At 37.5% G+C, this 12,676-nt stretch overlaps 2 protein-coding genes across 6 annotated transcripts in view; one reads left to right on the top strand and one right to left on the bottom strand.

The window, feature by feature from the left end:
- Positions 1-6,558, top strand: part of SUV39H2 (suppressor of variegation 3-9 homolog 2) — a 32,078-nt gene extending 25,520 nt beyond the window's left edge. For 2 of the 3 annotated variants that reach the window (XM_011359592.2, XM_011359593.2), the window contains 4 exons: positions 151-822; positions 1,477-1,623; positions 3,129-3,258; positions 4,086-6,558. In XM_011359592.2, the coding sequence (XP_011357894.1) occupies positions 151-822; positions 1,477-1,623; positions 3,129-3,258; positions 4,086-4,192 (1,056 nt within the window). In that variant the 3' untranslated portion in view covers positions 4,193-6,558. The remainder of the gene's footprint in view (positions 1-150; positions 823-1,476; positions 1,624-3,128; positions 3,259-4,085) is intronic. The other variant, XM_023530328.1, reaches the window with a different exon arrangement.
- A 2,082-nt stretch (positions 6,559-8,640) lies between these two features.
- The window catches only part of DCLRE1C (DNA cross-link repair 1C), a 30,156-nt gene continuing 26,120 nt past the window's right edge, over positions 8,641-12,676 (bottom strand). For all 3 annotated transcript variants that reach the window (XM_011359590.2, XM_023530327.1, XM_023530326.1), the window contains one exon: positions 8,641-10,766. In XM_011359590.2, coding sequence (XP_011357892.1) covers positions 9,847-10,766 — 920 coding nt within the window. In that variant the 3' untranslated portion in view covers positions 8,641-9,846. The remainder of the gene's footprint in view (positions 10,767-12,676) is intronic.

Raw genomic sequence — 12,676 nt, 5'->3', positions numbered from 1 at the left:
TTTTTTATTTGTATTCCATCTGCTAGAAATCTGACTATATCTTCTGAACTTTATTAAGAAAAGTAATAATGGATACCTTTCTCTTTACAATATTATTTTAAATAATTGGGACTGTCATAATCTGATTTGCATTTTCTTTTATATTTTAAGGATATGGAATATTATCTTGTAAAATGGAAAGGATGGCCAGATTCTACAAATACTTGGGAACCTTTGCAGAATCTCAAGTGCCCATTACTACTTCAGCAGTTCTCTAATGACAAGCATATTTATCTATCTCAGGTAAAGAAAGGCAAAGCAATAACTCTCAAAAACAATAACAAAGCATTGAAGCCTGCCATTGCTGAATACATTGTAAAGAAGGCTAAACAAAGGATAGCTCTGCAGAGATGGCAAGATGAACTCAACAGAAGAAAAAACCATAAAGGAATGATTTTTGTTGAAAATACTGTTGACTTAGAGGGCCCACCTTCAGACTTCTGCTACATTAACGAATACAAACCCACTCCCGGAATCAGCCTAGTGAACGAAGCCACCTTTGGTTGTTCGTGCACAGATTGCTTCTTTGAGAAATGTTGTCCCGCTGAAGCTGGAGTTCTTTTGGCTTATAACAAAAGCCAGCAGATTAAAATCCCACCCGGTACCCCCATTTATGAGTGCAACTCAAGATGTCAGTGTGGACCCGATTGTCCCAATAGGATTGTACAAAAAGGCACACAGTATTCACTTTGCATCTTTCGAACTAGCAATGGCTGTGGCTGGGGTGTAAAAACCCTTGTGAAGATTAAAAGGATGAGTTTTGTCATGGAGTATGTTGGGGAGGTACGTTCCACTTACCACAGCAAATAATGTGCAAGAACGGTTTATGCTTTTTAACTCACAAATATTTTGTACATTTGATATCATTTGAAAATATGTAGAAATTCTAGGTTTGATAGAAGGGTTCACTAGCATAGACATATAAACTCGAAACAAAAAACATATATACTGACAAACGAAATAGTCATCTTTCAACAAACACCCATTTATATATAGTTAATGAAACCGGCACTTGTAAATTTAAAGATATGACAGTTTTTACACAAAATCTCTAAGAAGAAAATCAGATCTAAACACACATGCCTTTAGAGCATATGTGCTTGTAAATTTAGGTCGTTACATTGTTATATCCTACAGAGAGCTATAGGTTTGTAGCCTTTTGCACATTGCAGTTAATTGGGATGAAAGAAGCACATGGTTTCAATTCGAGTTATCAAATTCAAGTTGAATTCGAACAGTCATGATTCTTTTGCACCATCTTTTCTCCTTTGCGTCCCTCTTTCAGTTTAGCACTTTTACAGTTGTTTGTGAATGTTTCTGATGACTCTTTAATTTCTTTTTAAACGTTTGTAGGCATTAATATATGAATAGATTTCTGGATGAGTGTTTCTTCAGTTCAGCAATAGCTGTATAATAGACTATAGTTTTTCTTTTCAGGTAATCACAAGTGAAGAAGCTGAAAGACGGGGCCAGTTATATGACCACAGAGGGATCACGTATCTCTTTGATTTGGACTATGAATCTGATGAGTTCACAGTGGATGCAGCTCGATACGGAAATGTGTCTCATTTTGTGAATCACAGTGTAAGAAATACCTAAAGTATAGACAGGCATAATTAGTACTTTGTTTAATGATTTTCCATAGTTGAGGAAATGATTATCTTTAAACTATGCACCCTTTTAATATTTCCAAAGGTTTTAGTACAAGGACCTCTTCCGTTTAAGTCACGGTGTCATTGCTCTAGCTGGACAGTCTCTTGAGGTGCCCACCAAATACCGTGCGTTGTGCAAGAGTCTTTACCTATGTTACTTCATTTAAATTTTCCAGCAACTTTTAAAATAGGTATTATACTTATGTAGAGGGAGGAATTAACGAGCAGAGGAGTTAAGCAGTAGAAAATAGAAATTTAAGAAACACAACTTTATAGGTTCCTTACAGAAGTTAACACAGCTAAATTTTAGGAAACACAACTAAAGATAGCTATATTCTCTGAAAATGTAAACGTTACATTTTTATAAAATTTAAGAATTTGTAGAGTATTGAAGTGTACTTAGGGTTATTTTTCTAAACTATAAGTTAGCATTCTTAATTTGTGTTTGAGAAGAATTTAGAATACAGCTGGAACCTTAAGTCTAGAATCTTATCCTCTAAAAACTAGTGTCCAAAATAAGTGAGGTTTACAGTTATTGGTGCCTACCAGCTCCCAGGTAGGTTACACAGTGTTAGGTTTGTGAGATTGACACCGTCTCCATTTTATAGATTACAACTAAATGTGTCTTAGAGAGTAAGTTACATAGCTGACCATATGAGGAAGTAGACCATGTTAAACTTTTGATAGATTTTGTACCAAGAAACTAATTTATGATTAGTAGTGAAATGTCAGAGACTTTCTGACTGCCTTATTCGTTTTCTGATTTAAACTTTTATATTCGTTTTCTGATTTAAACTTTTAATTTTTTCTTAATAATTGGAGATACTTTCAAAATATATGTATTATATTCAAGGACAATTAAACACTTATTTTGATTTCTTAATATGACTCACTGGATCGTTCTTCTTGCATATTCCAGAATTTAGAGTTCTCAACATGTCAAACAATTCCAAACAAAAGTTTAAGCCATGAAACTCCATACAATATGAAATTTGAGTTCTACAGTTCTACAACTTGATTTTTTAAATGTACTTGTTCTAATTCTTTAAATAGCCTTATTGAAATATTTACAAGTGAAATGATAATGTTATCTGGGATTTACAGTAAATTTATCTAGAAAAATTAAAAAGTCAGGACTAAGTTAAAAAGAAAGATTAAAAAGTCAGGTCTGGAAAAAGATTGGCAAATACGTTAACTGTTGTTGAAGCTGCTTAGTACATTCATGTAGATTTATTTTATTATTTTCTCGAGTTTTATGTATGTCTGAAATTTCCCGTAAGTGAAAACAGTATTTTTAAATGTGCATGCCTCAGAGACCTCTAAATAATCAACTCAATTTCCAGTACATTTTAAAAGCTAATACTCTGGGAAATTAAAGATTTTATATGGCATGTTCACGTCGTTTTTACTTAAATGGGTTCTAATGTTCTTTTTTAGTGTGACCCAAATCTTCAGGTGTTCAATGTTTTCATTGATAACCTTGATACTCGTCTTCCCCGAATAGCATTATTTTCCACAAGAACCATAAACGCTGGAGAAGAGCTCACTTTTGATTATCAAATGAAAGGTATGGTTTTCAAGTACAGTTCCTTGTGTTAAGTTGTTTCAGCATGAAGAATCTGTTCAAGAGTAGGAAAAGACTGTAGATCATCTGAACAAACTAATATTAAAGATGAAAAAAATGAGGGTATTGAAGTTTGTCCTTTTACTCAAGGTCTCAAAGCTGATGTGGGGGCCAAAACTAGAGCCCGGGTCTGCCTGACCTTGGGCTGAGTAAAGTTCCTTCTCGTGCATCACGCTGACAGCTCCTTTTTTCAGAACTTCCATTATGGGAGCTTATTTATTATAACATCTTTTCTCAATATTACTTGTATTTTAAAAATTCCTACTAGAGATTCAGAAAGCCTACTTTCTGAATCTCTACTAGGAAATGACTATTCAAAAGTTATACAATATGTTAATTTGTAATTCATGTTTCAGACTCTTGGCCAAATGCATTAAAATGTGAAAATGTGATTTATATCACATATGAACTTATTTCAATTTGGCTTTTTTAAAAAACACATTTAGTTCTATTTGCTTTATTGTGACAGTCTGTTGTCTTTCCTTTGTTTTTGTAAGTAGGATGCCCTTAACATATTGTTACTACTCGACCTCGGTTTATGGCTCTTAAATAATGAATGAAATTGATGATTATATATTGGATTTTCCCAGCGAGTTTCATTTCAGAAATCCATTCTCATAAATACGGGCTAATAACATACACTTTACCTTTTATTAGCCCACATAATCCCTTCAAGACAATTCACATTTATTTAAAGCTGATAGAAAATTTGAAACTCATTCTGAGTTGTCTTAACTCTTTCTCCTGTATTTCTTTTTCTACATATTCAGGTTCTGGAGATATATCTTCAGATTCTATTGACTACAGCCCAGCCAAAAAGAGAGTCAGAACTGTGTGTAAATGTGGAGCTGTGACTTGCAGAGGTTACCTCAACTGAATTTTCAGGAAATAGAGCTGAGGACAATTGTAGTTTTGTTTTTTTCCTAATGTTACCATTTTAAAAAATAAGTATTCGGGACTTCACATTATCAAAGTTATTCAATATGTTAATTTATAATTCATGTTTCAGACTCTTGGCCAAACGCATTACTGATCCTTCTAAAGAGAAGAACACAGGGTCACATAGACTAATTTGAATGATACCTAATTAGTGGTTAGATACCAAACAAAGGGGAACTATTTAGAAATCAGCATATACACACCCAAGTGTGTGAACAGAGAAATGCCTCCTTCAGTGTTTAAGTGTTAAAATGATAATGTCACAATCGCTAAGATCAAACATTCAGCTTGCCAAACACCTTGAATTTAGAGAAATGGTTAATTCAGTTTGGGCAAATCAAATATACAAAGGTCTGTTTTTGCTGTTGTCATTCCTGTTTCCCTATTTATTACTGTAAATTATACTCTGCTACTTTTTTCATTAAAATAGCAGGGTCTTAGTGATACAGAAATTGGAGGTCTAACATGTGAAAAAAATTTTAATTATAGCTTGATTTCACATTTGAAGCAATTTAGACAATTATGAGAGGTGTATGTCTGAACCAGTAATTCTCAAAGGTTTTTAATCCTGTAGAAGAAAAATCTCCAAAACACTCAAATTCTAGAATGTCCAGCCACTACGCCTCTTGGGAATGACACAGCAGTGGAACCGGGCGCAGACATGGGCGCTCTCGGGGCCCCTTTTAAAAGTGTGAATTAGGGGATAGATCCACGGAAAGCACCTCCGGTGCAAGGCACACAGAAGACGGCCCCAGGGCAGCTGTGCCTCACATGACACTTTACACAACACTGACAGAGCATCTCCTAATTTCAGGCAGTTTTAACACGTCCTTTCCACCAAATTATTTTTATATTTCCTGCAGCTCTTCTTAAAAAAAAAAGTCTATATTTTGAACTGATACTTATTTTATACATTTTTTTAATGTGCTAAAACTAAACTTGGCCAAAGTGTGTGCCTGAATTATGAGACCATTTATTACTTGAACTATGAAGACCGAGATGGAATATATTCACTGTTGATTTTGTTTGTTTGTTTTCCTGCATAGTAAAACCTCACTCGGGAACAACTATGTTTTCATCTCTTTCTGGTTCTGGGATTTCTGATCATGGTGTCCAACATAAAGGTAAATGCAGCAAACGAATCTAGCTTTCAGTTTTCCTAATTAAGTTCTACCTAAGCTCATTGCCTTAGGCTTTAGTGACCCAAAAGAAGCTTGGGTAAAATTGAACTGATTTCAGGAATGCAGCATTTCAAATATCTTCTTAATCCTTAACCTCTTTTATGGAAGCAGCTACACTTTATTATATCAGTATTACATGACTTTGCTGTTTCTTAACATAGGGTAAATTGTTTACACATTTGGAGCCTCAGTGTCTCTCTGCTAACCAAAATTTGCAGGTGTCAAGAAAAAATGCATTTTTTAGTGCCACTTCTTATGTTTTCCTCATGAAAAAAAGTCGGTGGAATCAGTGAGCGCGCTTCACTGATTGTACAGGTTGCTCCTAGTGGCCAAGCATACTTTGAATTATAATTGACACAGTCAGGTTTAAAGATGTACTTTTCACATTCTTTTTGAAATGTCAGGGTTTTTATTATCTATTTACTTGATCTTGTCTACTTTTTGGGTTAAAAAATGGGAAAAAACTAGAGGGCAGAAGGAAAACAGCTCTTTTCACTCAGCATGTTTTTTTTTTTGTCCTTATTAATAGAAATTTAATGGGCCTTTTCATTACCTCTGTTACCCTCACGTTATTAAAAAGCTGAACTTAAGCAGTGAAATAATAGAAACTAGTTAACCGAAGCTGCTGGGAGCTTTAACTATTTTAAGTCGTAAGTTGTCAGAATTTGTTCTCTCAATATAAAGCAAATGTTGAAGCATAATATTTAGGTCAAGTTTAAACTGTAAAGTAATCCACTCACTGTACAAGTTGTATAAAAACCATTGTTTTTAGTATCTCCCGAAAACAGTTGATACACAATTGGTAATCTCAGGGTTTTCCCCCATATATGCAAAATCCAGACAGCACTTATTTTTCTTAAAGTTCAACAGTTATTTAGCAAATAAATTTAGTTTGGCATTTGATTTTTCTCTTGTGGGTTAGCTTTGTTTATGAATATTTTACTGTCTTTTCCAGTAAGGCTATAAAAGGGGCAGAAAAATACCGATGTATTCCTGACTACCTGCTGTTGAGATTAACCAAAGGTTTATATACCATTCCTTTAAATGCTACTTTCCTTTTTTAAAACGTTCATTGGCTGTCATCATTCACACATTTGGATATTAAAGTCTAATTTTACACTTAGCATAATGTGGATGGATACTTCTAAAATTTTTTGAGATTATTAGTTGCCAGGTACTTAAACATATTTCACTAAGTACTGCCTAGAAGTGCAAATTGATTTTAGAATTAGAACTAGTTTTCTTTGAGCGAGTCTTAGGCATTTACATGTACTCGTGCACTTCTTGTAAGTCTGAGGTTGGCACCCCACCCCTATGGTGCATGGAAGGAAGCAGGCTCAGACTGTTCGGTGACATTAACATGCCAAGCTCGCCCAGCTGGGAGGCAGTGGACAGTGCCCGACTGTTAATGTATTTAACCAACTTCAGGCAGACTTTGTTAAAAATCGGTTTCTACTATTAAACTCCTAAGTCTTGGATTCCTCTCTCAGGCAAGTGTGGCTAGCCACTTGGTTTCTGCTGTGATATATCTTGGCATTCTGAAAAGCTTTTTTTCTTCACTTTTCCTTTTATACTTCAGTTCTTGAAGTAACTATTGAGTAGCCACTATAACTAATGCCCGCCATTACTCTTTTCAAGAGGCCTTAATGCGTAGTGGTTAAAAGCATGGACTCTGCCTCAGCCTCCTGATCCGTGAATGGAGACAGCACATCTACCTACCTCAGAGGTGCTGAGGATTAAAGGAGTTAATACACAGTGTATAAAAGCAACACTGTCACAGAGTGAGCATTGTATGTAAGTATTAGCTATGATTATTTCGTACTTCAAGTACAGAGTGTAAACCTACACTGGTTTCGAAGTATAGGTTTATACAGTTTGCCCTTGAACAACACGGGCGTGAACTGCAGGAGTTCGTGGATAAGTTTGAACCCACGTTCAAGGGTCACTCTGTTTTCCACATGCAGTATGTGGAAGACCAGCTGAATTCACACACGTGTTTTTGACTGCATGGGTGGTGGGGGCCCCTCACTCCGCAGTGTTCAGGGGTCACTGTGTCAGCCTGTACTTTAACATCTTTGGTGATCACCGTAAGTCTTTTGCTCAAAAGTCTGTTCTGGTACCCAGCCCTTAAATTCCTTCAGCCAGACTCACATATAAAACAATGGAAATGTGGCAGTATGTGATCTTAAATTGATGGTGTGATTGTGAAACACTAATAATATCTTCGGAAGGATGTTTACAGGCATGTTTTGAACACCTGCCTTGGATCATAAGCTGTACTATTAAGATGAACTCTTAAGTGTCAGTCAATATACAAATGTATAGTTACATTTGATTATATGATTTGTGATGAAGTATAACTTATTTTTAGAGCTATAAAATATGAAGTCTCTGGGTTTCTGGGCCCACTGTAGTTATGACCAGATACTCAGCCAGTGATTTGCAGTACCTACTACTTCTCTCCAGTGGTTTTACGTGTTCTTTATGAACTAGTACTAAGAGGGGAGACGGGCCAAATGGAATGAAAGTGACTAATCCTGCCGTCCCACTGAGTCTGTGGAGTGTATTCCATCCAGAGCAAAGGCAGCATCTGAGCTAGAGAACAGGGGTCAGCGCTCCCTTAAAACTCCTTGTATCCTTCCCTACGTTCCTTTGCCCCAGGTACCTTGCTGTTGCTCAGACCAGTCTCTGTGTACATATTAATAAAACTTGCTGTTGGTAATTTAGGGCAGAGACACTTTCCTAGAATTGTGACTCAACATGTTCTCAGAGAGCAGTGAGAAATGAGTTGCACCAGGCTCTTACCTCAGCCCTGTCCCTTAGCTATGTCATCCCTCTTGCGCCAGGTTCTTAAGTAAAATGTGAACTCTGGGTTTCGCTGTCGTTTTTCCTTCATGTAAATGAACAGAGGCGACTGTCCTCTTCCCAGCATCTGGGAGTGGGACGTTCCCGTCTGGAGAAACCAGAGGGCTGGCTGCCCGGGTCATCGGGTCATCGTGGCATTGCTGCTTTTGAATACCCTATTTGTTTTCCTCTAAGGCTTGTCCTGTGGATCCAGTACTTAATGTTGATGTAATTCCCTTGCGGCAGGGTGATAATGCAATATCATTGCTACTTTGATGTGCAAATTGTGTTCTAGAGACTCCGCTTGTTTTAAGTGAAATCTCTGCTTTTGCACTTTACAAAATGTCAGCATACCAAAGTGTTTATTAATGTTAATGAAATTTTATTAAATCCACATATATAACTATGCAAAAGCATAACCCATTGATGAACTTTAGGAGAGTTAGCTGACTCAAAGAAACTTATACTTTTGCCATTTAATTATTTTCTTTTAGGTTCTAATTTTTCTAGTTTTAATTTTACCACTATCTTCACACCAACATTCTTAAGCAATGTAACATCCTCTGAGGTAAGCAGGGGGCTTACTTTTCCTGTGGCCATCAGTTTGATAGGCCCAAGTTTATTCTTTCTAGTTGAGGTACTTTTATGACCCAAGATATGCCTATCTTGGTGAATGTGCCACGTGCATTTGCAAAGTGTGTATTTTGCTGTTGTTGGCTGGAGTGTCAGATCCGTCTGGTCGATGGGTGCTGCTCAGCTCCTCTGTATCCTTGCTGATTTTCTAGAAACTCATTCTGTTACTGAAAGAGCAGTGTTAAAGCCCCCAGCTGTAATCACGCGTTAGTCTGTCTTTCTCCTTTCAGCTGCTTGTGCTATGCACAGGCATACTTCATTTCATGGCTCTTTGCAGATAGTGCGTTTTCATCAACATCAAGGCAAGACCCTCCACCAGGAAAAGGATTACAACTTGCTGAAGGCTCAGATGATGGTTAGCATTTTTTTAGCAATAAAATATTTTTAAATTAAGGTATGTACATTTTTTTTTTTTTAGATATAGTACTGCTGCACACTTAATAGACTACATATAGTGTAAACATAACTTTTATTTGCCCTGAGAAACCACAGAATTCATGTGACTCGCTTTCCTGCAGCCAAGCTATGCCTGCATGTTTTGAAGCTGCTGTTAGGTCCATGCACATTTAAGATTGTCTTGGGGAACTACGCCTTTTATAGCCACTCCAGCTTTCTTTTAAGTAGCATTTACATGGTGTTATCTTCCATCCTTTCACCAACATTTACCACGTGAGGTGAGTTTCTTATAGGTAGCATGTAGTTGGGTTATATTTTATTTTTGCTTTCTTTTCATTGGTGTGTTTAGACCATTTTCATTTAATGTAATTGTCTTTTTTGATTTAGTTCTATCTTTTTGTTCCTCTTCTTCCCCTTGACTGACTTTTTTTAGGTTATATGAGTATTTTTGAGTGTTGCGTTTTAATTTACTCTGATTGGGGCTATTACCTTTTTGTATAGGTTTGTTGGTGGCTCTAGAATGAAGAGTTTTTAATTCCTAAGTATCTAAGAGTGAGCTTTTTCTTTTTTCAACTACTATACTCTCACCTGTTGCCAGCTTCTCATACAAATGTCGTAAATGCTCTCGTTTAGGTAGCTCAGCTTCTGGAGTTGAGGGAATTTCAAAATCGGAGGAGCTCTGTGAATCAGCATTGGCGCTAAGATTTTGCGGCCTTTTTTCCTGAGGTATGTGTTTCCCACTGCTGAGAACAGTTGGTTTTCCAACACTAGGAACTATATTTACATCTTGATCTCTACTTTTCAAATCAGAGTAAGTGTCCTTTGGGCAAAGTACATGTTGTTCCATCTGAGAAGGAATATTCTCTTTGATTCTTGGTTTACAACCACCTTTGTTCAAGGAGGTGATAGCCACATTGTTTCTCTCTTGGGAAGATAACAAGATAGTGTCAGATTGGCTGTCCCAGCCTTGACTTCCTTGTTCGGAGATGTGTGTGGACTGAGAGGAATTCTGGGAAGAGATGTGAGTTGACTCCCCATCAGAGTCACTGAAAAGCTTTGGTGACTGAGAGCCCCTTGCCTCTGTAGAGGAAGGGAAGTTTTCTAAACCATCATCTGTGATGTCGTCATTCCTCTTAAAGAATACCTCCCACTGCGGTACTTCCGCTTCAGCCTTTTGCTGATGTGTGACAGGACCAGGATCCCCTTGAGATGAGGCTGGGATTTGTAATTCTTCCTCGCTTTCACTGTTGGATTCTTCACAGTCTATAAAGTTTGTGCAAAGAGAGGTTTGCGTGCTCTCTACTTTGAAGCATCCTGTGGTTTGAATCAGTTTTTCAGGCTGGTTCTGTGATACTGCAGTCATTGGAAATACCTCAGGGTGAAGAGTTTGCTGGTTTGGAACCTTGTGCCTTAAAGGTACTGGCAGAGGATCGTCAAAGAGGTCATCTTCCTCCTCCTCTGGGGGACAAACAAAACGGGTTTATAAGAAACAATGCAAAGGGAGCCAATTTATGCTTTTAATTAAAAATCCAGTCTGTAGCATCGAGCTACATTTTTAATTCATGGAATTGTAAATAATAGGGAGTTACTCTTTTTCCAAGAGAAATTAAGAGGCCCTTTATTCTTGGGGTATTCTGAACAATTTAACTACCATTCTTTGACTTCTTATATCAGATAGTGAGTTGAGAATCTATATCTATGTTCCTCAGATAAGGCCACAACACCTGCATCTGTGGTTCTTAAACCTGGTTGGTCACTTGCACTGTCTGGAGAGCTTTGTATCTCATTCCAGACCTGTGGAATCCTTTAAGATGGGACCTGGTATTTGATTTGAGCTTTAAGTTCTGCAGCTGATTCTGTTCATAGCCAGGTTTGTGAACTTCCAGACTAGAAGAGAGGTTTGCAAATACCAGATGCTCAACAAGTTGGTTGATTTAATATAAAGACAATGGTTAATTTTTTTCTAAAGTTCTCCCTCTATAAACATTTTGCTATCCACTTTGTGCTTGTTATGAGCTGAATGTTGGTGTCTCCCCAAAACTCACAATTTGAAGCTCTGTACCCCATGTGACGGTATTTGGAGGTGGGACCCACATGATGGGATTAATTAAAAAAGGGAAGACGGACCCTTTCTTATGCTCACGCACCAAGGAAAAGCCTGTGCCCACGGCGAGAAGGCGGCTGCTTACGAGCCCGGACGCAGGCCCGCACCCAGAACCGACCTGCCGGTCTCCAGAACCGAGCAGCCAGTGCTTGTGTGTCAGCCACCTAATCGGTGGTACGGGCTCCAGAAGCCAGGGCGGGCTAGCGCACGAGGCTGTGCGAGATAACCAGGGGGAACACGCACAGACGAAATACTACATGGCCACATCTAGTGTCAAGAACTAAGTCAACAAAGTTCACTTTACTTTTTTTTTAAGCCATATTAGCATAGAGTGAGCCCCGTCCACTTAAATTCTTAAAATGAGGAGAACTTACTTGGAGAATGAAATTCTTATAACTTAAGAGATTTACATATGTTAAAATGATACGGCACAGAACTGGGGGGAAGCAAATATTTTCCTGCCCTCTCCTGGCACCTAACCTAAGGAGGACGTTAAATGCTCGCCAGACTGCTGTATATGGCAACTCACTGTTCTAGTGCTGAATCTCGTGTTAACTTACAGTTACCTCCTTCTTAAAAAGGTAACTTTTCCCACTACATTTTTTTAAAGCTGCTAAAAAAGTAGACCCTAGAGACCATTATCCAGCTCCCATTTACCTATGAGGAGACAGGCCCGGAGAAGGTGTGCGACAATGCACAGGTCAAAAAACTGCATAGGCAGAGCCAGGAATCATGCTCAGTTCTTAAAGTCCCGTGTTCTGTTATGATTTATAATTGTTTAAACGAGCAATTACTTATCCTCTTCTAAAGGACTTAAGCTGGCTAAGTTGTTTAGCTGCTATATTTGGAATCATCATAGTCTCCAAGATACGGCTTTATTCTAAGCCACGGATTGATTACACATTCGTTTTAGGTCTTCTACTAGTGTGCCAGACTGATCTATGAAACGTGTTTGTATCAGCTCTAAGGTGGACAGTTTCCTGTCCCTCTGGATCCGTGATTACACCTGCGTCATGTGTGCTTCAACTGTAAAATAATCTGTCAGAACAATTTCACATTAACTCACCTTTGTGTATCTGAAAAATCAAGTAGTTTCTCTACTGTTTTAAGGTTATCCTGACATTATGTATTTTTATTAACTAAAAATTTTAAATTTCTTTATATGAAAATGGAAAGACATAACGCAGAAAATATCACAATAAACATGAGAGTGTTGAAATCATTAGTGTTTACAAACTGATGAACACACCTAAACCCCATAGAA

The sequence above is a fragment of the Pteropus vampyrus genome, unplaced genomic scaffold, assembly GCF_000151845.1.
Source record: "Pteropus vampyrus isolate Shadow unplaced genomic scaffold, Pvam_2.0 Scaffold49, whole genome shotgun sequence".
NCBI classification, from domain to species: Eukaryota; Metazoa; Chordata; class Mammalia; order Chiroptera; family Pteropodidae; genus Pteropus; species Pteropus vampyrus.
This window is presented reverse-complemented; position numbering and strand designations above follow the sequence as displayed.